This window comes from Mytilus edulis, chromosome 9 (genome assembly GCF_963676685.1).
Source record: "Mytilus edulis chromosome 9, xbMytEdul2.2, whole genome shotgun sequence".
Taxonomy (NCBI): domain Eukaryota; kingdom Metazoa; phylum Mollusca; class Bivalvia; order Mytilida; family Mytilidae; genus Mytilus; species Mytilus edulis.
Genome location: NC_092352.1, coordinates 32,013,759 through 32,041,401, shown reverse-complemented (window position 1 = coordinate 32,041,401; position 27,643 = coordinate 32,013,759). Strand labels below are relative to the sequence as shown.

General features: G+C 31.4%; 2 protein-coding genes across 2 annotated transcripts; both read right to left on the bottom strand.

Moving 5' to 3' along the window:
* Nucleotides 1–1,922: 1,922 nt before the first annotated feature.
* Nucleotides 1,923–4,810, bottom strand: LOC139488162 (2-deoxy-scyllo-inosamine dehydrogenase-like). The gene is made up of 2 exons (XM_071273585.1): nucleotides 4,727–4,810; nucleotides 1,923–3,094 (listed from the first exon to the last, which is right to left on the bottom strand). Exon 2 carries the CDS (start codon nucleotides 3,068–3,070, stop codon nucleotides 2,066–2,068), a length of 1,005 nt encoding a protein of 334 aa, XP_071129686.1. The 5' UTR covers nucleotides 3,071–3,094; nucleotides 4,727–4,810; the 3' UTR covers nucleotides 1,923–2,065.
* A 7,522-nt stretch (nucleotides 4,811–12,332) lies between these two features.
* On the bottom strand, nucleotides 12,333–22,414 carry LOC139488123 (progestin and adipoQ receptor family member 3-like). The gene is made up of 6 exons (XM_071273517.1): nucleotides 22,025–22,414; nucleotides 19,820–19,982; nucleotides 19,028–19,180; nucleotides 18,138–18,332; nucleotides 14,760–14,850; nucleotides 12,333–13,664 (listed from the first exon to the last, which is right to left on the bottom strand). The coding sequence occupies exons 1-6, from the start codon at nucleotides 22,273–22,275 to the stop codon at nucleotides 13,537–13,539; spliced, it is 981 nt and encodes a 326-aa protein (XP_071129618.1). The 5' UTR covers nucleotides 22,276–22,414; the 3' UTR covers nucleotides 12,333–13,536.
* Between the last annotated feature and the right edge of the window lie 5,229 nt (nucleotides 22,415–27,643).

The following is a 27,643-nucleotide window of genomic DNA, read 5'->3' as shown; positions in this document are numbered from 1 at the left end:
TTGGTACAGGTTGACTGTCACTGGGCACAACAGTTCAACATAGAACCCAATGCGGACAACCAGAAAACTCTTTTTGTCAGAAAACACTGTCAAACATCCAAACGTACTATTCACACTGATCTGTGTCCACACTTGTTTGTATAGAAAAATTGTCACCGACTGATAATTTTACTATCGATGTCACAGTTTAAACTTAAACTTGCCTATTTTTGAGCGTATTATTAATTAACTCCACATCTGATGACATATCCTTAGATTAGTACAACGTGTTCCCATATAGATCACATTTTGTATATGTTTATCAAAACTTGCAAGGTTCTCGAGTCATGGTATATCTTTCATAGTAATACCAGATAGATGGTATGGTATTACATGTATCTGTTGTGGTATACTAATATAAAAAAGAGTAGTTCAAATACCATGTCAACAACGATTCTACGAAGGAGGGTCTTGATTTGAAGGGGGGTCATACATTTCTGTATACTTTAATTTGTATGTACATTTTTATTTATATTTTAGCATCTTAATAAATGCTTTTCTATATTTCTTTGTCCTTTTTTCTCTATTCTGTATCTGTTCACCCATTATTCTCTGTTCCGTTAACACCATCCACACCCTCATGAAGAAGATTTTCTATTACTGTAAAGTTATTAAACTTTGTCGGACTAATTTGGAGTGTCGGACTAATGAGGTGTCGGAATATCGGGGCGACCCCCGTATTTTACATTGAACCCCTATATACTATGGACGTTATATTTAAAAAATAAAAACATACTTAACCCTCTACTATAGACCTTTTAATTTTAAAATTCAAGCTGTTATAACTCCTTTTCGAAGTAATTATACTTCAATGAGTAGTTTGTATGTAGTTTACTTGTTCAAAAAGATGTTTTGAAAATTTTATTTACAATGCAATTACCCAGTTCAATGCATCATCCAGAAAATTAAAGGAAGCATCGTCATTGTCACGTCATTAACAATGTTTTGAAATACGCTCAGAAATCCGTGCAAATTATTTGTATACGCCATTAACGAAAAAACGCTGCACATGTTGTAGAAGTTTACCAATTTTACAGGAATAATGTCAGAAGAGTTCTTATTCTGCCATGTCAAACATGTAATTAAAAGAGGCTGAGGTAAATTTAGAAATAGGTGGAGTCTCACTCTCAAGTAAACAGAAATAATAAGGCGTTTCCATAATTCTTGAAAATTTAAATAATTTGAACTATTGCAAATGCTATATTTATAAACTGCAAATGGTAACTGAATATTAGTGCAAATGGTATTTTAATTAGTGCAAATGCTATAAATATTAGTGCAAATGCTATACTTATTAGTCCAAATGCTACATTTGTGATGGCAAATGCTAAAACTATTAGTGCAAATGCTATACTTATAAGTCCAAATGCTACATTTGTGATGGCAAATGCACCATTATATACTTTTGAGCCTTTTGATACGTAAGTATACAGCATTTGCTACAAATACAGGTAAAATACCTTTTGCTATAACAATTACAGCATTTGCAGTATTTATTATAGCATTTGCACTAATTATATAGCATTTGCAGTATTTAATATAGCATTTGCAATTGAAGATATAGCTTTTGCAACAAAATATACTTTTGACCCTTTTGATACGCCATAAATATGTATAGATTTATGTGCAAAGCCAACACCGCCATTGCCTCCGCAGGATAAGCACCCATATGTTTCGCATTTTCGAAGCAAAAAAATGTGTTCTCATAACTAAAAAGGCTTTTTAAATCTAATAATATTTTAGAATATCTTGAAACCGAATTATGGAGGTCCTGATATATTTCAGGGTATTCTGACATCGAACTATAGAAATCATATCTTAAAATAATTCAGGAGCTCCTCAATAATATATGAATATTCACAAGTATAGAGGTCCTGACAATATTATAAGTTTTACTTTAATAATCACCACCTCACACGAATGAGGTAAAGATGACTTTCAATGAGAATACATTAAAGTGTATATATAGAAAAGTAAAAAAGTACTGCAGAATACGCAGTAATCATGAGTATTCTAACGTTGTTTATTATTCCATTTTAAGTTGTATTTTGAGAGTTCCTTTCTTCCCTGCATGTTCTATGGCAGTGATTGCCTCCTTAAATGGGTATACTTTAGTAATAAGTTTGTCAACATGTATCTTCCCATCCTTTAAATATTTAATGGCATTGGCAAATGGTCCACATCTTGACCCAATCAACTTAATTTCTTTAACAACAAACGGCGAGGTATTAAATTCAGTCCCTCCAGAGGCACACGTGGTTTTTAAAACAACTGTTCCAAGCGGGCGAGTTATTTCGGAAGTAAGCATAAGACCTCCCATATTTCCTGTCACTTCAACAACCACATCAAAGCAATCTCGATATTTGTTGATTAATTCTTCTGAACCATCACTTAAAACTTTAGTAATCTTTTCCGGACAAAGATTCATTTTATCCCAGTGTCGACCGAATATAGTAACATGACAATCTTGTTGTGCCATTACTTCAGCAATTAATAAACCTAGTTTTCCATCTCCAACAATTGCAACTTTATATCCCGTGGACACCAAACCCTGTTCCAAAATTCGACAAGCTGCAGCAAGAGGTTCAACAAAGCAAGCCTGTAGGTCGGTGACATTTTCTGGTATTTCTAAAAGATTTTGTAGCGGCAATGTTAGATACTCGGCATACGTACCATTCTTGTTAACAATGCCCATGACTGTTCTATCTGGACAATGATTTCGTTTCCTGATATAATCATCACTTTTACAAATATCACAGACGTTACAAAACACATTTATTTCACCCGCAACTCTTTTACCAATCCAAGCACCTGCTTCAGATTCTGGATTAACTTTTTCGACTTTTCCTATAAATTCATGCCCAACAATTCCTTCGAAGCCTGCATAGCCTTTAATTATTTCAAGGTCTGTGGCACATATTCCTGCCCGTATAACCTTAACAAGTGCCTCTCCGGGACCAGGTACTGGTATAGGGATACCAGACTTCAATTCAGGACTTCCCGAAGCTTTTGTGACTACTACAGCTTGCATTATGTGTTAAACATAAAACCAGTCCTAAAATAAAACATAAAGGTATTTTTTTACTTGTAAATAAAACATAAAATACGAAGGGATGTATACAACAGGAATGACTCAAATATATTCCACAAATAACCCTATAGGAAAAGGTATGAATATACAAAACACTCCATCTATAACAATAAAGATTGAGTAATACGATTGGAAATAAGAAATCGTACTTTTCTATAGAAAGAGCCAAACATATAAAATCACAAATTACAATGGAGAAAACTGAAGCAAGCGCATCAATTCATGAACCCCTTTGATGACAACTAAGGACCCCAAAAAAGATCTATCACTGCAAAAAAAAGGAGTAAAGTTATTGCGCAATGCATGTTTCAGCATGCATTCACAAATTTATGAAATTTGCTTCTCCTGTAACTGTATGTAAAGTATATTCTAGCTAGTGTTACTGTATACACAGAACTAGAATCAATGAACTGGTTTATAACTTTACCTAAATAAAAGGTTTTAACATATTTATCCTTGCAATTTAGCACACACAGTATGTTTTACTGCTTTTAGGCAACAGGAGAAACAATACAAAAAGTCGAACCGGCAACCGTCTTCAATTTTTGTTTCAAGGTGCCGACCCAATCATAGAGGATCTAGATTCACCGCTCCTGTAACCAATGACAAAACGAAAAAAGTAGAATAAAATGTTGGGGAATAACTTATTAGCGAAATATATAAGTTTCATTTTTAAAACCTTCGAAAACCATGTCTTAGAGGTAAATATTTTTCGATATAATAGCGATGATATGAAATTGCTAATCTATCAAAAGACAGAAAGAAAACTAAAGAGAAGTTTCTTGAAAATCACTTTGATGTTCATGATTTATAAACAACCTTGAAATTAATTTCATTTATTACTCTTAACTGACAAAAAAATCTTTCTAAAATAATATATCGGTACCGGGACCACAGGCACTAGTCTCAGCAAAAATTCCTTTATACCTTAATATAACAGGGTATATATTTTAAAGGTATATGGGAAACAAACCTTCTGAGATCTTCTGTCAGAGACAATTGCTTGTAAACGGGACATACCAAATATTGAAGTTTTGAAGGTCACTGCTCTTTCAAAATATTATACAAATATTTTTTACATGTTGTACAAGGAATATTGTATGTGTAAGGATGTTTGTTACTCTGTTTCAAAATAACAAACTATTTCAACGGAACTAAAAAAACAGAAAGAAAGAAAGCCGGTTTTCAGATCATCCGTTGAAAAATTGGCGGGAAATTATTCTCTCTGTGTTTTCCCATACAGATATTACAAACCTTAATTTTTTTGGTACGTTTTTTCTAGGAAAATACTAGTAAAAAATAATCGAAACATTATATGAGATTTAAAAAATTATTAACTTATTAAACTATGAAAAGAAAGGTAGGGGTCAGCAGGCATAATTTTTTAAATGGCAATACATAGATAAAACCAGAGGATTCAGAATACGTACCTGACAAATATAATGCCGCAGGAAACGGCTTAAAAAGCGTTTAAGCCGTCCTCGACAGGTGTTATTTCATGTTAGAAGATAATCTTGGAAACACAGACAGACGAAAGAAAGGAAAAACATATGGTTCAATATCGATGATCAATACCATCTACGATTACGAACTTACAAATTTAAAGTGTGTGATGCACTTCCAATATAGGTTTACAAAAGAAAAGAACTATAACTCTGTTTATAAATAAATATATGTAAACACCGCCAAATTTGAAATCGTTGTTCTGAGATGTACTAATGTCATTATAAAGATTTTTTATTTTACTGAAACTCACGTGGACACGACGTACTTTTCCGTGGCCACGAATGGCCGGGCACGACTTAAGTTATCCGTGGCTTCATGAAACCCAATTTAGATATTTGTATAGAGATGTATATATATATGCTAGTATTTGGCAGTAATGGCTATGTTGTGTATGTGTTCGGGGAGGGGGTTTCAGATCATCCTTTCTATAATTCTATATCTTTTATTTTTTACCATTTCACTTTATTCTTGGGAGGGGGGTCATTTCATCTCTACTATATTTGTCCTAAACATGCGTGAAATATTTGCCACTGGTCATTAGGCAACCAAAAACAATCAACGTATTCTTTATAGTTCATCTTTTCTTTATTATGTTATCTATATGTTTGGTCCCGCTCCTTATCGATTTTTTGCACATTATTCTCTCTATGTAAACCCCATTCTGATTCATGTCCTGATAAATGTTAACTTATGCTTAGCATTATATGTGGTAATTAAAAGAATATATAAACAGATTCATATAAAAATTTACTGTATGTTTGGACTTAAAGATAGATGTCATAGGTCCAGCACTAGGTCCAGATCATGTAACATGTCAGTTGTACTCATAAGTTATACTGATTTGTATGTTCTTACATAAACTGCGTTGTACTCATCATCCATAAGTTATACTGATGTGTCCGTTTCAGGGGCGGATCCAGCCATTTTAAAAGGGGGTGGGTTCCCAACCCAGGACAAAAAGGGGGGTCCAACTATATGTCCCCATTCAAATGCATTGATCGGCCAAAAGGGGGGGGGGGGGGGTGGAACCCCCTCCTGGATCCGCCAATGATGTGTCCGTCTATAAACAACTTAATTTAAATCAGTTGTTATCATCAAAGGTTTATTATACTGATTTGTCTGTTAAAATGAGTTAGGCAGCAACCATTTGATTTTCTGGGGGTGGGGGGGGGGGGGGGGGGGGGCTATGTTTTTTTTTTCTGTACAAACATTTTTTTTCGCCAGTGGCGAAAAACAATCTATTTTTTTCGTGACAAGTCGAAAACAATTTTTTTCTTTCAATTTTAGCATTACATATAGTGGCAGCTGAGGGTGAAACAAACATTTTTTTTCTTATCAGAATCAAAAACAAATTATTTTTTTCTCCAAAAACTGGAAACAAACTTGTTTTTCAAAAAAAAAACATAGTGTGTTTTCAAAAAAAACACAGCCCCCCTCCCCCCCGAAAATCAAATGGTTGCTACCTTAGCTGAAGTGATTTGTCTGTTCTTACGTTATACTGAGTTGTACTCATCATTCATGAATTATACTGATTCATCCGTCTATAGTATTAGTTTTACTTAGTTGTACTCATCCTAGGTTGTACTGATTTGTCTGCTCGTATGTTATTAATGAGTTGGACTCATGATAATTTAATTATACTGAATTGTCTGTTTATAAGTTATACTGATTTGTCTGTTCATACATTATACTTAGTTGTACTTATCATTCATAAGTTACACTAATGTGTCTATTTATCAGTGTACTCAGTTGTACTCATCATAAGTTATACTTATTTGTCTGTTTATCTTAAACTTAGTTGCACTCATGATAATTTACACGGAATTGTCTGTTTATAAGATTTACTGAGTTGTCTGTTTATAAGTTATATTGAGTTTTCGGTCTATAAGTTACACTGAGTTTTCGATCTATAAGTTATACTGAGTTGCTATAATTCATAAGTTATACTGAGTTGTCTATCATTCATAAGTTATACTGATTTGCTATCATTCATAAGTTATACTGAGTTGCTATCATTTATAAGTTATACTGAGTTGATATCATTCATAAGTTATACTGATTTGTCTCTTCATCAGATTAACCCAGTTGTACTTATCATACGTTTAACTGATGTGTCTGTTTTCATAACTAATTCACAGTTGTACTTCTTGTAAATTATAGACTGCACTGTACTCATCGTTAGTAATACTGCTCATACGTTATACTGATTTGTTTGTTCTTATGAGAACATACTCACCCCTTCTTGTCCAATGAAAAGTCATTTTTTTCCCTCTAATTTTCATAGTACATTGCTTTCCATGCACTATGAAATGCTATACACGTATGACTTTTCATTGTAGGTTAATTATGAAAGTGATCTCTTAATAACTGCACTAACGAAGTGTACAATCCCCTGAGGCATTTTTTTCTTGGTAAAAAAAAGACTACTGATTGAAGATGAAAGAGAAAAGATTAATACAAAAATATTTTGAATTTTGCAATTTTCACACATCTTTGGTACACATATATAGATTAAACAAGACAAAAATAAAATTAAGGGTAAGGATTTAGGTAAAATAATACTTATTTTATTTATATACCTGACATTAGAGTGATTTTTTCTTTCTTTCAAGAAAACAATTTCAGACTGCTATAAATAATATATTAGGCAAAGGATTTTTGTTTTTTCGGAGACACACAATACATGTAAATTTATCAATAAAAAGTAGCAAATTCAAATATTTATACAGTGAGTTTTAAAATTATAAACAAATATCAAATTTCAAAAAGGGATTTATCTAACATTCTATGCTTTTTATAATAAAAAAAATCTCAAGACATATAAGTATTAAATTTTACCTGAAGAAGAAGAAAAACAATTTATCCTTTTAGTCCTCACAAACTATGTCAGTGCTATTTCATTCCATCCATTGAATTGATCATTAACTATGATTTACATTTAATTCATTATAAAAAGTGAACTCTTATTTAGGTTTGAATATTACAATGGGAAAGGATAATTTTGTAAGTCACTCGAAAGTGTGAATATGTTATAAATTGGTCATGTTTTGTCTAACCTATAATTAGACTGAGTTAAACTCATCATCATTTAAGTCAAATTGTCTGTTTATAAGTTAATTTATACTGAGTTCTACTCATCATTCATAAGTTATACTGATTTGTCTGTTTGTAAGTTTAACTCAGTTGTACTGATCATCAGCTATACGAATCTGTGTGTTTAAATGCTTTTACAGTTGTACTCATCATAAGTTATACTGATTGTCTGTTCATAATTTATACTGAGTTGAACTCATCATTCATAAGTTATACTGATTAGTCTGTTCATAAGTTAAACAGAGTTGTACTCATCGTAAGTTATACTACTTTGCTTAAAAGTTTTACTCAGTTGTACTCATCATAATATATAAATTGTCTGAAAATGATTTCTGATTTGTCCGATCATTAGTTTTTACTCAGTTGTACTCATCATAAGTTGGACTGATTTGTCTGTTCATAACCAATACTCAGTTGTACTACTGGTAAGTTATACTCAGTTATTCATCATAAGTTAGACTGAATTGTGTGTTCATATATTATACCGAGTTATACTTATCATTCATAAGTTATACTGAATTGTTGGTTTATCAGTTTTACTCAGTTGTACTCATCATAAGTTTAACTGATTCGTCTGTTCATAATTAAGACTTCTTTTTACTCATCATTCATAAGTTATAGTGATTTGTCCCGTCTATAAGTTTTACTCAGCTGTACTCATAATAAGTTAGACAGTATGTGTCCATTCATAAGTTATACTGGGTTGGGCTCGTAATAATTTACACTTAATTGTCTGTTTGTAAGATATACTGAGTTGTTCTAATCATAAGTCATACTGAACTTTCTGTTTATAAGTTATACAGAATTGTCTGTTTATAAGTTATACAGAATTGTCTGTTTATAAGTTATACTGAATTGTCTATGAGTTATACTGAATTGTCTGTTTATAAGTTATATTGGTTTGTCTATGAGTTATACTGAATTGTCTGTTTATGAGTTATACTGGTTTGTCTATGAGTTATACTGAATTGTCTGTTTATAAGTTATACTGGTTTGTCTATGAGTTATACTGAATTGTCTGTTTATAAGTTATACTGGTTTGTCTATGAGTTATACTGAATTGTCTGTTTATGAGTTATACTGGTTTGTCTATGAGTTATACTGAATTGTCTGTTTATAAGTTATACTGGTTTGCCTTTTTAGTTTTTCTCATGTGTACTCATTATTATACTGAGTTCTTTATTCATAAGTTAGTGAGTTCCAGGTGATATGAAATCTTATTACCCACACTCTGCCAAGCCAGTTTAATGACACAGTTAATAATTCAAGGTTTATTTTGGAATATCAAAATTGTTTATCACAGTCAAATATACACCAAAAAGTTAAATGGTGCAAAGATATAAAACTATACAAAAACATGTAAAATGCTGAAATTAAGACTTATACCATTAAACTATAATTCTCATCTTTACTTTGTGATATCGACATACATAATAACATTTTCTAAACAATTAAAAGAACAATTGAGAGGTTACACAATGTTAATATCTGATTCAAACTTGATTTTACCTAACCATTAAACATTTTAAGTAAAGCTGAAAGTGTCTGATCTCATAAGTTCAAATACATGTATGTTAATATCATGAAAACTTATAACATAATGTTCTTTTCTAACAAAAAATATCATATGAGTATATTTTCAATTAATAAATTGTTATTTTTAAACAAAATTACTTCCTGATTGCATTTCAGTGAAAAAAGTATTGACTCATCGACAAAATAATTTCCTGATTGCATTTTGAAAGTGTACCAAAATAGGGTGGGCTAAAAAGGATAGGATCCTTCCATATGAGCCCCACAACGATCTTACAGGTATCTTACAGGTATTTCAGTGAATAAAGTATTGACTCATCAACAAAATTACTTCCGGATTCTATTTCCATATCACTTAATTTCGGAACTGAAAAATCATATATCTGACAAGTGCAAAATTAATACAGGTTATTGTATTGTCTATATAAAAATATAACAAGAATAGTAAAACAAATGAGGCACATAAAAAACTGTCCTTATTAAATCATCTTACAAAGAGCAACATTGGAACCATGGTGAATTTATATATACCCGTAGCTAGGGGGGGTTCAGACAAACCCCCCCCCCCCCCTTGAAAACAAATAAGCACTGTTAAAGTCAACGTTCTGTTCGAATTGTGACTGTTAAAGGGGAAATTCGCGATTTTTTACTTAGGGTTTAAATATGTTCATTATGACATAATATATATATTCACAAAGTTGTATCGCTATATATGCAGTAATAAAGAAGAAATTCAATAATTAATGAAAAAATATTAACTACTTCCTGTAGGTCGTGACGTTTTCTCCTGGTTTTTGCATGCCGGGATTTAAAATACAATCATTAAAAGTCTTGGTTTTTCAACATATTTTAACGTAATCGTAAGCGCGCCGATGACTAATGCTATATCTAATAACCATCCGATAATAAGAAAATAAAACGCACAGACGTGCAGTTGTACACATTCATGAGATAATTTTTCTATATTTCCCGTATATATTTCGATTTATTTTTGTAGACAGCACAAGAAATTTTTATTATTATTATTTTGTTTTAATATATGCCATATCATACTGATAAAGTGAATAAATTAAAGTATATAACTTTAAACTGTTAAGACAATATATAGGTTTACGCTTATTGACCTTTTACTATCTACGCTATTACTAGGTTTATGCGATGTGTGTATTATTCTCCGACAATACTTGGGAAGGTAAAATGTTATTTGAAGATTGATAATTAGCTTGGCCTGTAGGGCAAACCGTGCCAGGTGTGACTGTCTATTCGGATCAGTGGATTATAAGACAGGAGGTCGTGTTTAATACACACATTTTAAAATTTATTTTCAAGGTGTTGACAAATACAAGTGAATCGCAGTGGAATTGTTTAATAATATTTGGTGCTATTATTTTATTTGAATTCAAACAAGTTACTAAACTAAAAAATGAACCGGTTAAAGTATGGAAATTAATAATTTGTTTTCGGAATAAAATGATATACACTATTATGATTTATTTATGTTTTTTAAAAAGGGAAAATAGAACTAGTTTTACAAAAGTATTTTAATTGTCTTAAATAGGCAAAAAATGTACGGGAACACTTACATTTAGACATTTGAAAGCTATAAGCAAATGAAAGGTGTACCTTTATTACATTTTTACTTCTAGCGTTTGGCATTATATTTTAGCTGAGACTACTATAACACATAGTCTCATTTAAGTAAGGTCGGAAGGGTTAATCTCATGAAAAATATAGATGATCTGATATCATTTGGAATATGGAAGAGCTATACTATAAAAATACATAAATTTATTACCAATACACTCGCGATCAAAGGTTGTTAATTTTGCTGTTCCAGTTAACTTTTACTCACATATTTATTTTTATTTTGATGTGAGCGTGCTTGTTTTTTTTTATGACAGTTTTTTTTCAGTTCTCGTTAGACGAAAGCAAACTTGCACAGTATATTCTGCATTTGTATAGTCCGAAGTTTACTAATTGATATTCTTATTTCACATGTAAAATGAATGAACAATTATTAAAAAACGGCATTCATTTTGAAATATAGCACTGTTTTCTAGAGTGAAAATGAAGTCACATATGTGAAGATATAAACAGGACGAATTACTTATAAGAAATAACGGGACCAACAATTATATATAAAAACGGAAGAATAGGCGCTGAAATATAAATAAAAGTAAAATTGAAATTAGATAACATTGGGATAATCTATACGTATTCTAACAACCACTCTTAAATTATGTAAAATTTTGTACACAGTTTTATATTGGTATGGTATATTTTATAAATTTTACCTGTGCACACCTGGTTCACTCGCGATCACGCACGTGATCCATTGACCTTGTTCATTGTGTATTAGATTAAACAAGCCTGCCAGGAAGTCGACCGTTAGAATACCCGAATATGTCACATTTACAATACCCCGGTAATTACCGGTATTAAGCCATGCTGATTACAAGAAGACAAGTTTTTGAACGTGGGTCAAGTTAGGTAAAAACCCAAAATAAGTTAAAAATACACGTTAGAAAAAAGCATTTAAAAAAACTTTTACATAAGAGATAAATCTCAGTTTATAATACGTATCTCCGGACTTTTTTTCACTTTATTGAGACTACTTTAACAATATTATCATAATTCCTATATAATACTTTGATACTGTATCTCGGTGCCAAAAATGTAAATGTAATGACGAGCTAAAACCATTTTACGATCTTATGTCATTTACAGCTTTTTAACCTGACCTCAGCATTGTACGTTGAATATTTAACCCTCTTAAAAAAATAAGATGTCTTGTAAAGTATTTTTTTTTTAAATATTCTTATCAATCTTAGTGAAACATTACTTGATTTGATGATCTTGGAAACTATGTAGACTTCTTCGGCTTCCATTACTTGGTTGGGTAGAAAATCCGTCAGCTTGACAAGTCATATTAACACTGATTAACGGACATGTCATGCCGTGTACTAGAACTTTGTGGTAATTAGATATCCGTGGTCATTAGTTTTCAAGATGGCGTCTTGCCGAGAATTTAGAGTCGATTTTTAAAATCTAATAACTCACTTATCTAGACGAATAAAGCTTTAATATTTTGAGAATATGCTTATTTATTTAGGATGAACATAATATCAAATTTTTATTTTTTTGCGAATTTTCCCTTTAAAGTCGAGTTCATGGGTCCAAATAACCCCATTTGCATGGTTTTATACTAGTAATTTTTGGGGCTTTTATAGCTTGCTGTATAGTGAGCCAAGGCTCCATGTTGAAGATCGTACTTTAACCTATAATGGTTTACTTTTATAAATTGTGACTTGGATGGAGAGTTGTCTCATTGGCACTCATACCTCATATTCTTATATCTACAAATGTAATAATTTTCCAACTGATATATGATATTTGTTTTATGAAAAAACATTGTTTACCAACTTTGGGCAAATTTATTTGACATGAAATTTTAACTGGAGATGAAAAAAAGATACTGTACTGATAGAGGCATAATCCAGTGGGGTTGAATTCAACTACTGATACTCATATATATAATTGCTTCATAAAATTATTATACTACTGATAGTCATATAAAATTGATTAAAAATATTATACTACTGAGAGTCATATACAATTGCTTAAAAAAGTATTGTATTATTGATAGTCATTCATAATTGCTTAAAAATAATAAAATTGGGGGCCAATTAATGGCCTAAAGTACATTTATCTTTAAAAAACAAAATATTTGTCCCTTCTTAAAACAAAACATTTGATTATGCTAGTACAATATGAATACAATTTGATTCTACTTTGAACACATAGTATTTGATGTATTGCAAAAAATGATAAAATATTGTGTACCAATCAGCACAGTAATGTATCTGTTATTGGTCATATCAATATAAGATCAAATATGTTAAATATAGTTGGAAATAAGACTGGCAATAGGAACCACAAGATTTCTCTATACATTTTTTTTAAAACTTCAATGCATGTCTTGAGTCAGCCAAAAATTTAAAATTCAAAAATTCTATGTATCCACTAAGTAATTACTAACATATCCCTAGTGCAATAGTGCAGGCACAATTCATATGGAAGAAAAATATGATTCTATTGTACTGTCTTAATACTTTGTCATGTGCATCTACTAAAAAATGAAATGATTGTCTATTTAAAATGCAAAATATTGTACATTAATACCCTGTGATTGCCAACATACAGCAATGTAACATAACAATATATTTGGTAACAATAAATTAAATATAAATATTAATGTTTCCTAAGTGGCTCCATCATAATACACATGGGTGTGCCACTCTGTATCTGAGGATTTCCTGTCCTGCATAATGCCAGAATACAAATGCACAAACAACAATTATATGCCACAATTGATGGCTTGATCCTACAAAGTCAAATACTCCTGAAAATATAAAATATGCATAGTTAAAAGATATGTGTACTTTGTCAAATATAATTTGTGTTAACATTATCAATTTTCTTACAATAAAAATATTTTTGCTTAAGTAATAAAATTGCAACGCTCCAGATGTTGTTTTTTTGTGAATGTGAAAAAATATCTTTTTACTTTTACTATTAATAAAATGTCAGTTCTCTCATGTCTGGACAATACATCAATAGTCCAAGTGTCACAGATTCTCAGGTCAAGTGTCACAGATTCATAAATAGCCCTAAGATCTATTGACCCTTCAGTGCTTACCCTCCCTCTCAAAAATGATCTGATTTACTGTTAAATTGTTCTCAATTTATCATAAATCAATGAAAAACATAAAAATTAATCTAGCAAGAGTGCACACCCTGAAATGTCTCGCCTTCTTTACTAATCATTGATATTATGTTGATAGTTCTAAATATAAAGCTTTATTACAACTGTCACATAAACTTAACATTAACCAAGAAAACTAGAAACTGACCACTGAACCATGAAAATGAGGTCAAGATCAGATGACACCTGCCAGTTGGACATGTACACCTTACAGTCCTTCCATACACCGAATATACTAGACCTATTGCTTAAAGTATCTGAGATATGGACTTGACCACCAACACTTAACCTTGTTTACTGATCCATGAAATGAGGACGAGGTCAAGTGAAAACTGTCTGACAGGAATGAGGACCTTGCAAGGTACGCACATACCAAATATAGTTATCCTATTACTTATAATAAGAGACAATTTAACATTACAAAAAATCTTAACTTTTTTTTTCAAGAAGTCACTGAATCATGAAAATGACGTAAAGGACATTGGACATGTGACTGACGGAAACTTCGTAACATCATGAACATGAGGCATCTATATATATACAAAGGATTGAGCATCCAGGTCTTCCACCTTCTAAAATATAAAGCTTATAAGAAGTTAGCTAACGCCGCCGCCAGATAACTATCCCTATGTCAAGCTTTCTGCTCAACAAAAAACAAATTCTTTATTTGGTGGTTTATTTAGATGTATATCACAAATTCAATTTACAAATGGTTCTCAGAATCAAACTTACCAGGATAAAATCTTTCAGGAAATTTACTAAGATACAATATTAAAGCTATCATTCCAAGTATATATATGGTTGTAACCTTTGGCACAAATAACTGCAAATAGAAGCAAATGTAAACACATTATAAATATATCAACACAAAAACTTAAGGTTATTTAATTAAAAGTGGAAAAAAATGAAAAATTGATATTTTGTTCTTTGAACATAAAAAAACAAAAACAACATGTGTTCATAAATAAAAAAACTTTTGTTCTCTATGCAAAGAGATCAAAATCAATTTTTGAAATTCACTAACAGTTCTCACCATATTACCATCTTGTCGGCATGTCAGATCTAAAACTTCATGTGATCAATGGTGATATCTATAAACCACATAGAACAAAAGGAATGAGGGATTTACTGACTGTGCATTAGAAACTCCCATCATCAATCGGGGATTACCGTAGACGGTCATACAGTGTCAAAATGTCTTATAATATGAGTAAAAGAAGACAAATGAGATGCAACCTAATTGGATAAAAAAAAGATACAAAAGACATTTAAAAGTCAACATGTGCTCTCTACAATAATTGACAAGTCTTTACATGATTGTTTTTAGATTTGTGACAAGGTCATAATTTCTCAAAGTTTTGCCACTATTTACAAAGGAAAAATGAAGTGATGCTTAGCTATAGGATCTAGTCATGTCTTGTTTAAATCATTTAATGAACTGAAAAGGCCCCTAGGAGACAAACAAAGGCATATGTGTATTTACAATGAGGCCTAAATTAAAATATTGTTTGTTTGCCCTTTTCCGACCCTATGTTTTGAAACAGGGTAGGTAGGTAGGTAAAATATTTTATTTTTCTTTCCCAAAAAATAACTTAGCTCGGTACATATATGTCATGGGTAGGCAGGTAGGTATAATATTTTATTTTATAGATACAAAATCTGCATGATGTCATTTTTGTCTGTATTGCTTTTGTTTAAGTAGGCTTTTGCTAATAAGTTTCTAGGACTATTAGTATAATTAAATTAACGGTGTCATATGGTATTTTGAACCCCCTAAAAAGTGAACCCGGGGTCAAAATACCATGCGGTAAAATGACCCCGGTGTCATATGGTATTTTGAACCCCCTAAAAAGTGAACCCGGGGTCAAAATACCATGCGGTAAAATGACCCCGGGGTCATTATACCGCATGGTATTTTGACCCCGGGGTCATTTTTCACATATGGTATTTTGAACCCCCCTGCGGTATATTGAACCCCCCTGTTTTTGATAAATAGTATTGCAGATAATCTAATTTACAATTTATTGGCTATCATTTTTTTTAAATTTGTGGTTTTAAGTAGGGGGTTCAATATACCGCAGGGGGTCAAAATACCATGGCTAAGCAAAATTTTCAAAATATCTTTTCCAGCATTTTTAACACATACAAACCACTTATTGGAGTATTATAACTATGTTAAGGAGTTAGAATAGCTTGAATTTTTGAAATTGAAGGTCTATAGTAGGGGGTTCAATATACCGCAGGGGGGTCAAAATACCATGGCTAAGTAAAATTTTACAAATATCTTTTCCAAAATATTAAATACATACAAACTACTTATTGGAGTATTACAACTATGTTAAGGAGTTAGAATAGCTTGAATTTTTGAAATTGAAGGTCTATAGTAGGGGGTTCAATATACCGCAGGGGGGTCAAAATACCATGGCTAAGTAAAATTTTCAAATTATCTTTTCCAGTATATTAAATACATACAAACTACTTATTGGAGTATTATAACTTTGTTAAGGATTTGGAATAGCTTTAATTTTTGAAATTCAAGGTCTTTAGTAGGGGGTTCAATATACCGCAGGGGGGTCAAAATACCATGGCTAAGTAAAATTTTCAAAATATCTTTTCCAGTTTATATAATACATACAAACTACTTATTGGAGTAATATAACTATGTTAAGGATTTAGAATAGCTTGAATTTTTAAAATTCAAGGTCTATAGTAGGGGGTTCAATATACCGCAGGGGGTTCAAAATACCATGGCTAAGTAAAATTTTCAAAATATCTTTTCCAGTTTATTTAATACATACAAACTACTTATTGGAGTAATATAACTATGTTAAGGATTTAGAATAGCTTGAATTTTTGAAATTCTAGGTCTATAGTAGGGGGTTCAATATACCGCAGGGGGTTCAAAATACCATGGCTAAGTAAAATTTTCAAGTATTTCAAGTTTCTATTAGTATAATAGAGACAAGTTTTGAAGAAAAAAAAATCATGTAGAATGTGAATTTTATTCATATGCACTACAATTTTTTTTCAAATATCAAAATATAGGGCTGTGCGGCATATTTTAAACGTTTACATACCTGGAATTTTTAAGAGTTTTTACTCGAACTAATATTTTGTACTGTGCGGCATATTTTAAACGTTTACATACCTAGAATTTTTAAGAGTTTTTACTCGAACTAATATTCTGTACTATGTACCTTGTACGCTTACCTATAGACCTAAAGTTTTTCTGTAAGAGATAACTTTGTCCTGGTAAAATATGTTCGGGCAGATATACATTGTACATTACTAGTAGAAAAAGTCCCTAGAGTGTTTAAAGTTTCGTGTGTGCCTGTGTTTTCAATAAAAATGCTACAAGACTTGAAACTCAATTGACTTTGTCACATATTTTACATCGCATTTATAAATGATCTGTATGGAAAAACTTGGCGATTTTACTGCCAAATATTCTCCCCTTTACAGACCTTTGGTTCATGTCAGATATAAATCAGAATATATCAATGCTGGTCTAAGGCATCGTTAACATAATCATCATAATCTATGGACCACCAAAGGCCATCCCTACATGGGATACAAAGTCTTGTGTACAAAATATTTTGTAAAAACGTTGATAATTTAGTATTGGACGAACTTTTTTTTAATAAACCCTGCTCTTCAAGTATAAAGATACAGAGTAACGTTCATTAAATCATGATTTCAAAGCTTTTAACATCGATTTCAAACAAATGCTTTGAAACTCCAAATGCAAGTGTTCATTTATGTCAAACGCTCACGTGATACCAAACGGACTAGCCCTTATACGGGAAAGATAAAACCCGAAAATTCCGGTAAAAAAGTTTTGAGCGGGAAATACAAAGATAAGAATTTTGGTAGGAACAAAAAATAAAATAAAATAAAATCTTGCTTGTAAACACAAATAAAAGATTTTCAGGCGGAACGAATTTATAGGGTCGGTCGGTAAAGGGCAAACAAACAATATTTTAATTTAAGCCTGAGTTATTATGAAGACAACTTTTAAATTACCAAATGTTTTAATAAGAACAAATTCATATTAGATGCTGAACTAATAGTAAGTCTCAATTGTTGGATATATTTAAATCCTTTTTTTACCTGTACAATTTCTGCTGATGCACCATTTAACCAAATCCAGTGAATGGTAGGTATAATTCCATATCCTGCTAGTCCCATATAGATACCAATTCTCCACTTGGACCATCGGTGACTAAAGTAACGTGGGTGTAATTGTATAACCATCGTTGTTACTGTTAGTATTGTAATTGTTATTAAGTAAATATCCCTCCATATCTGTAAAAAAGTTTAAGATGATTTTTTTAAATAGTCACTCTAACAATATATAAGCTTCTTATAAAATTGGACTTGAATATATAACTATTTCCCCCCATAAACCTACTGATCAACCTATTGTCTTTCACATTGTAGATATGTCCCCCAAAAAATACACATATTTTTATATTTATGATTATCTCCCCTGGAATATAGCGAGCCAACATTAATTATTATTTGCTTGAAGTCACGTAGTACATACAAACCAGTATGTTGACATGCCTTTCCAGAAACAAGAAACTGAACAGTAGTTGTCTGATAGTTAATGTTTCATATTAACGGTTTAGTCCTTCAATTATTGGTTTTGAAAGTACCGTAGATTTTTTGTATTTTTTGTTAAAATTATCAATTTGTCTAGACTGAATAAGACTAAAAAGATATTTGTTTGATTGTGTTTTGGAGTTGAAACTCATTAACTTACACCCTCTTTGTCAGTGTGTTAATCTTTTTGTAGTTGTATCTACAATACAATTATCATGAAGGATTGTCAATGAAAAAAACTTCCATAAACTGTGGAAAACATGTATAATACTATTAAAAATTTGATGGTCAAAGCATATTACACTACATATCTCAAAACTCTGTAGAAGAATACATACAATATAAATTGTCATGGTAAAAAAAGGTCAAAGAAAAGATCTATTTTAATTACTCACTGATAAACAATAAAAAGCATAATGTACTGCTGGTAGGTAGCAACCAATGACTCCTATAGATATCCCTGCTAAATCTACTGCTAACCATCGCTTACTGGCCTTCTCTGAGTGACAGGCAAACATGTGAAACCCTGCAGAACACAGCATACAAAACTGAAAAAAACATACAGTGGATTCAAATTTCTTGAAAGATATTATAAAGGTGGAGAACATGAACTATAAAACAGATTACAGCATTTGTTCCAACAACACTCAACACTTCTGAAAAATAGTCATACAAAGAAACACAAACAATGAACAAGACATAGTCCAGATAATTTCACTTGGTAGAGTTTTAAAATAGCGTAGGATTATACCAGCTGGCAAGGTCATTTACCAGATAGAGGGGATTGCCTGTAACCCTGCACTATTAACGTTCATCAAGCGTCTAAGTGATCGTCATTGTGCAGGAAAAACTAGAAATAAAGTTTGTTTTGTAAGTACTTAATCACAGCAGTGCTGATTGTAAATTATGAGAATTTAATATGCCGAATAATTCGTTTATGGCATTATAGTTTTACTACCACTTGCTCAACAATGGAAAGGTAGTGACGATGCCCCTAAAAGCATGAATGATGTTCACTAAAACCAGAGTTTTTGACGGAAATGCATCGCACCTGAAAGTTTTCTATTGTTTTTGTTTCAACAGTGATGCTATAGTTTCTTAAAAGACTACATGTATTTGTGGAGGAAATTTGTACATGTAAATGTATGTGACATTATAGTGTTAAAAGGATATATTAATATGCTTACCTGATAACATATAAGTCCTAATGACACCATAACATGGTCTGTGTAAGATCCATGAAATCTTGGTATGTAGATTATGTTATCATGTAACAATAAGTACAGAAATATGAAAAATCCACCTAAATGTGACCAAACATTAACTGTCTCATTATTCCATCTAAAAATACTGCAAAAAACAAAACATATTTTATTACCCTATATTCATTTGAAATTTACATTTTAAGACATTACACATGCTACAGCCTACAGACGAGGTTGTGTGTTAATACCTACATTGTAGGCATACAGTATACAAAATTATAAAGTGTCCCCGGTTTAAACTCCTTGTAGTGTGGTTATGTTTTTTTTCTTGGTCAGATTTTTTTGGGGGGACATTTGTTTAGTTTTTCAATGCTATCAATCATATTATTTTTTCAATATTTAGCACTATAAGGGAATTTTCATTCATAATAAAAAAAAAATTGTGATCTGCTGGACCAGAATATTTAAAAAAAAAAAAAAAAAAAAAAAAAAAAAAATAACCAAGCTCAATTAATATGCAGTATTTACATCAAAGCAATTTATAATAACAATCATGATTTTCTAATAATCCTTTCAATTAGAATTTGATTTAAAATGAGTGTGAACATGTAGGGAACGAGTGGACCTATGCGCCAGGACAAACGTAGGAGGTGTGAACATGTAGGGAACGATTGGACCTATAATGCGCCAAGACAAACGTGGGAGGTGCGAACATACAGGGTGCAAACATGTATAGGATGCGAACGAACTTGATACCCCCTGGAGGTAAAATGGTCGTTCCCTTATTAAAAGTGAATTAGGGGGCTATATCCTTATTCTATCCCGTCATTTCCATTTACGGGAAAGAATGAAATGGCATATATATTTTATGTTGTATATCGTCTAGCGTGAAATTATGAATAAAGGAAAGATTGCACTGCCAATATTTACCTGTATTTCTTACATTATTAACGAAATAAACTTCATTAATTACTAATTAAGGTTAAATTACTAATATTGTTTATTTCGTCATTAGAGTTATAACTTTTATTACGAAATAAACCAATATATAGATTGTACCATATCTATTAAAATTTGTATGCATATAATACGGCATAAAATGAGAATCAGTTAAACATGAATACAAAAATATATTTTAAAGACAAAAATTAAATAATAAATATCGTTTATTTCGTAATTAGAGTATTATAAATAAACTTTGTTACGAAATAAACCGATATATAGATTATACCATATTGATTGGATTTATTCATACTATACTAATACTGGATAGTTTAAACTATCCCGTATTTGGCATCACAAATTGAATTTTCATATTTCTTTTCCCCCAAAAATATCTTTACCCCTTTTTTATAACATCTCCCCAAAGAAAACCCTTTCTTAAACTTTTATATAGATTAATTAATTATTCTTTTCTATCCCGAAATAAAATACACATTTCTTACATAAAAGACACATTTTTTTATAGAAATTGTCTTCTATATACTGATCCTCATTCTATCCCGTATTTGATATAAAATGACACTTTTTAATATAAAAAGACACTTCTTTAATGAAATCGTCTTCTATATACTGATCCTCATTCTACACATGTTCTATCCCGTATTTAATATAAAAACACAGTTCTTTATTGAAATCGTCTTCTATATACTGATCCTCATTCTATCCCGTATTTAATATAAAAAGACACTTCTTTATTGAAATCGTCTTCTATATACTGATCCTCATTCTATCCTGTATTTGATATAGAATTACATTTTTTTTTATATAAAAAGACACTTCTTTATTGAAATCGTCCTCTATATACTGATCCTCATTCTATCCCGTATTTAATATAAAAAGACACTTCTTTATTGAAATCGTCTTCTATATACTGATCCTCATTCTATCCTGTATTAAATATAAAAAGACACTTCTTTATCGAAATCGTCATATATAGTGATCCTCATTCTATCCCGTATTTTACGGGAGAGAATGAGGATCAGAATAATACACATCTTATGACATTTTTTAATGAAGATATGAAATAAAATCTTTCCTTTATTCATCTAAAAAAATAGCGGAGTTTTATATATGTTGCAAATCGGCATTTTTCTTCAATCCCATACGGGATAGAAACACGATATAGCCAATTAGGGGACAATGGTAAGTGGATTTTTTAGTTTTACTTATAAAAAAATTGCTCACCTCTTCAAACATAAATTAAAGGGAAGAGAAACCCTGTATCCACTGACAACATAAGGATTTCCCTGTAAAAAGTCTGGTATTTCACTGTACTTATACAAAGGTATTTCTCTTTCGGTTGCATCACAGAGCCCAGAGCTGCAAGCTTCATGCAAATCTGTGTCGATTTCTATATCCAAAACTGAATACGAATTGGAGGTGTGTACTGTTTGTCTGTTTTTGATGTTTTCAAAGTTTCCAAGTCGTCCCATCATTTGTGGTTTAAACTGTATAATGCCTCCTAACAGGAAACTAATGCTCCTTTTCTAAGCAAGCACCTGCATTTAAATGCACAGACTAACAGATCCTCCAAAAAATAAAACAAACCAGACTATTTCCGTTACTATGTACTATTTACGTCTCCAAAATAAAAGATTTTTGTGATAGTCTAATAACCAAAATGGACAAAAATATACCGACATGAACAATAACGTACCGAAATAAACAGCGGGATACCAAATTGCCACCAAAATTATTATTTTGGAAATTGACTAATTTGGGACAGAATTATACCGAAATGAACTTCTGATATTATATATATAAAAAAAAGATAAGATATGACAAAATAATACCATTTTATTTTGATTCGGCGGCTTTAATAATTAAAACTATATACAACACAAGCTTTTTGCTGAATATAAGAAACTGAAACAGAACTACATCATGTACATAACATCAGCTAGTCTGATAATCGGACTTTTGATAACAAACTTATAAATAAACAAAAATGACCATATGAGCAACATTTTACGAGTGAAACAATAGGCACTAAAAAAATAAGAAAATAGGTAAAAATCGGGATAAAATTTTATATCTTTTTATACTTAGTAAACTTAGAAAAAAATTGTCTAAAATTGAAAAACATTTGAAGGAAAAACTTGAGATATTGCAGCGACTGGAGTTATCAACGTGACTTAATCTATGAATCGTATGTTAATTTGAACTGTAAGCTATACGTTATAACTCCCCAAGGTTTGCGTATCTCAGTCTTCAATTTTTGATATTGTGTTTTGTGTAAAATTGATATTTATTTTTCTGTTTTTGCCATGTCAGTGTCAGTTTGTTTTCGACTTATAGGTTTGAAATCCCCTTGGTATCTATCCCCTCTCTTTTGTTATAATTCAACATTAAAAGTCACACCTGGACTTTCACTACATCCGGGAGAGTCTATTCTGTAAAGACTGTCCCTGACTGCATCGAGAGCCTTTTCACTGCCTGAGCATTACCCTTTGGTCTCACATTAAAATTAAACAATCCTTAGTATTACTAGTACACCCAAAATGTCGACTCAGTTTTAATTAAAAAACAAGAATGTGTCCATAGTACACGGATGCCCCACTCGTACTATCATTTTCTATGTTCAGTGGACCGTGGAATTGGGGTCAAAACTTTGATTTGGAATTAAAATTAGAAAGATCATATCATAGGGAACATGTGTACTAAGTTTCAAGTTGATGTAACTTTAACTTCATCAAAAACTACCTTCACCAAAAACTTTAACCTGAACTTCGAACTATCATTTTCTATGTTTAGTGGACCATGAAATTGGGGTAAAAACTATAATTTGGCATTAAAATTAGAAAGATCATATCACGGGGAACATGTGTACTAAGTTTCAAGATGATTGGACTTCAACTTCTTCAAAAACTACCTTGACCAAAAACTTGAACCTGAAGCGAATGGACGCACAGACGGAGGCACAGACCAGACCAGATGCTCCGCAGGGCGCAGCTATATACGACCGCAGAGGTTGAACCCTGAATAGTTGGGGCAAGTATGGACACAACATTTAAGCTGGATTCAGCTCTAAATTTGGATTGTGATTAAATAGTTGACACAGCATAGGTTTCTGACACAGAATGAATGTGGTCTAATGAACTTAAAATATTTTTTTTGCCTTTGAGCAATTCACTATGCTGCTGTTGAATATTAATCCTCTCAAAAAAATGTTTGAAGAAATTTTCTTTTTATTTATGAAATCTGAAATGAGAAAAATTTAACCCCCACCCCCCATTTTTTTTCACATCCTCCTTTCCCTTTTTCCAAAACTGATCTCAATTCAAATTCCTAATGGAGATTGCAACAATAACTACTCATTTAAATACATCATAAAATATTAAAATGTAAAATAAAGTGCTTGTTATCACTGAATGGTAAAGATTGTTTTAATTTATCAGTTGGTAGTAAAAGTGAATATACATTGTATATTGTATAAAACAATGATTTAAGTTGATTCAACTACTATTCTGGACAAAGAAAGATAACTCCAATTGAAAATTTCTTGCTATTGCACAATATTGTGCAATTAGATATTTCTTGCTATTGCGCAATACTGTGCAATTGAAAATATTTGCTATTGCACAATACTGTGCAATTGAAGATTTCTTGCTATTGCACAATACTTAATATAATAATTTTGGATCCTGACTTGAACCAACTTGAAAACTGGGCCCATAATCAAAAATCTAAGTATATGTTTAGATTCAGCATATCAAAAAAGCCCAAGAATTCAATTTTTGTTAAAATCAAACTTAGTTTAATTTTGGACCCTTTGGACTTTAATGTAGACCAATTTGAAAACGGGACCAAAAATTAAGAATCTACATACACAGTTAGATTTGGCATATCAAAGAACCCCAATTATTCAATTTTTGATGAAATCAAACAAAGTTCAATTTTGGCCCCTTATTCCTAAACTGTTGGGACCAAACCTCCCAAAATCAAACCCAACCTTCCTTTTATGGTCATAAACCTTGTGTTTAAATTTCATAGATTTCTATTTACTAATACTAAAGTTATGGTGCAAAAACCAAGAATAATGCATATTTGGGCCCCTTTTTGGCCCCTAATTCCTAAACTGTTGCGACCAAAACTCCCAAAATCAATCCCAACCTTCCTTTTGTGTTCATAAACCTTGTGTTTATATTTCATTGATTTCTATTTACTAATACTAAAGTTATTGTACGAAAACCAAGAATAATGCTTATTTGGGCCCTTTTTTGGCCCCTTATTCCTAAACTGTTGGAACCAAAACTCCCAAAATCAATCCCAACCTTCCTTTTGTGGTCATAAACCTTGTGTCAAAATTTCATTGATTTCAATTGACTTAAGCTAAAGTTATAGTGCGAAAACCAAGAAAATGCTTATTTGGGCCCTTTTTGGCCCCTAATTCTTAAAATGTTCGGACCAAAACTCCCAAAATCAATCCCAACCTTCCTTTTGTGGTCATAAACCTTGTGTTAAAATTTCATAAATTTCTATTCACTTTTACTAAAGTTAGAGTGCGAAAACTAAAAGTATTCGGACGACGACGACGCAAGATGATGACGACGACGCCAATGTGATAGCAATATACGACGAAAAATTAAAATTTTTGCAGTCGTATAAAAACATACTGCCCCTCTTCTATCGTAGGTGGGGCATAAAAATCATCACTACATTCAAACGTTCTACCAAATATTGTCTTTAAAACGAACAACATTACTCTTATCACTACTAACGACAATTCCATTCATAGAACATCATTGTCATGGAACATCTCAAAGAACTTCCAACTTTAATATTATAGAGAGTTGACTTAAAAGTCATAAAACAGTTGGATTGAGAAACGCACCACACACGATAGATTGAGAGATGTAAAATAAAAGGAGTATATTAAGACAAGATTAAGAGACATCATCAGAGATGGGTCTAATTACTTTTAACGTAATTGATTAAATTAAATTAATGATTACATCAGTTACTAATGGTTACATTGGCAAGTAATCATGATTACATCTTACAACAATGAATTTCAAAATTACCCATTTCATTGTTGCAAATGAATTAAGGATTTATAACACTTATTTTGGAAAGGGTTTTATCGGATAGGTTATTAAAGAATAACTTCAAACTTCTTTGATAAATTAACAACAAAATTTTAAAACATATATACATGAACATTGTGTCACTGGTTATGTATGATCTGTTACACTTTACCACCACTAATCATGTTGATCTCTGAATTATTTTGACTTCAATTTAATAGAGGTTTTTAAAAAGGTTTGTATTTTGTTTTTCTGACATCTTCAATACTACTGTGGATTGATGTATTTTCGTAGGTAATTATTTTCGTGGGCTGAGGAAAGCTTGCACTTTTGGATATTTGAGTTCGAGGTTTCGAAAATCTCTGCATACAAAGCCTATAGAAAATTTGTAATTTGTTGAACATTTGAATTTGTAGTTCACTGGTACCCACGAAACCCATGAAAATTGGAATTCAACGAATGATAATGAATCCACAGTATATGTATTTCAGGGTGCAGTTTCTAGTTTCTTTTAACACCATCCACTTTAATCCATAATGATACCTCTGTGCAGTGCCTTTATTGAAACGTTTTGCATATGAAAGTCTGTATCAGACGTCACTTAGTAAAATTTGTATCTAATTCAAAGGATACTATCTGACTGGAATTTCACTGTAGTGTCCTTTCCTGGATCTTCGAAATGTATATCTTTGTGGGAAGCTTAATACCAAAATTTACAATAAAAGAGATGATTGTTCATTTCCTATTGTTAATTATCCTTTTTTAGATGATACAATTCCCTTGTCACCATCTTATGGTGTTTATATATCTCAATTTGTTTGCTTCGCTTATGCAGTTCACAATGTATTTGATTTTAACGTGAGAAATTGTTGTGTTACTGCCTAAAAATTATTACACCAAGGTTTACCATATCACAAAATTTTATCATCATTACACTAAGATGATATTATTCGTAAATATAAATCAACATGCAGACATATATTATACATTCAGGTATTCACATCAAATTTATTATGGTACTATTCTATACAAAGCTCGAAAATGATGTCATTCACCTCAAAAGCTAACCAAACCTTAAGACAAACTTACCTAATAGAAGGAATATAATTATGATACTGTTGTCAACTGATTAAAGGTGCCATTTTTTTCAATTCACTCATAAGGTCTGTATCAGAACTTAACACATTTATTTTAAAACAAGTTGTTTGCAGGATACGGATAATGTTCTTGTATATTTTATGATAGTATACTACTAAACCCCTAACGGGAAGGATTGTGCTTACATTGGACATTTTTAAATCTGAGTTTTACAGTGCCTATTGCTGTGTTCATTGGCTAGAGATATAGGGGAGGGTTAAAACCTCACAAAACATGTTTAACCTCGCTTTTTACGTCTGTCCTAAGTCAGCAGTCTCTTGCCTTTGTTAGTCTTGTATATTTTTTAAAGTTTTGTTTATTTATGTTTTGGAGTTTAGTGTGATGTCTAGTTCCTCTGACCAAGTATACATTTTTGTTTAGGGGCCAGCTCCAGCCTGCTTCTGGGTGCGGGATTTTCTTGTAGTATGTGTTGAAGATCAATTCATGCCTTGTACTGTTATATGCTCATTGGTCAGGTTGTTTTCTTTTTCACCTTCCCGTTTCATTTGCAATTTTATTTTTTATAGCTATATGAAAGTCAGTGAAAATAGCTATGTTGACTTTAGTAGGTTTTAAGCAACATTACACCTTTTCTTACACATAATTAGTGCATCTTCTAACGGACATAACTATGATATCA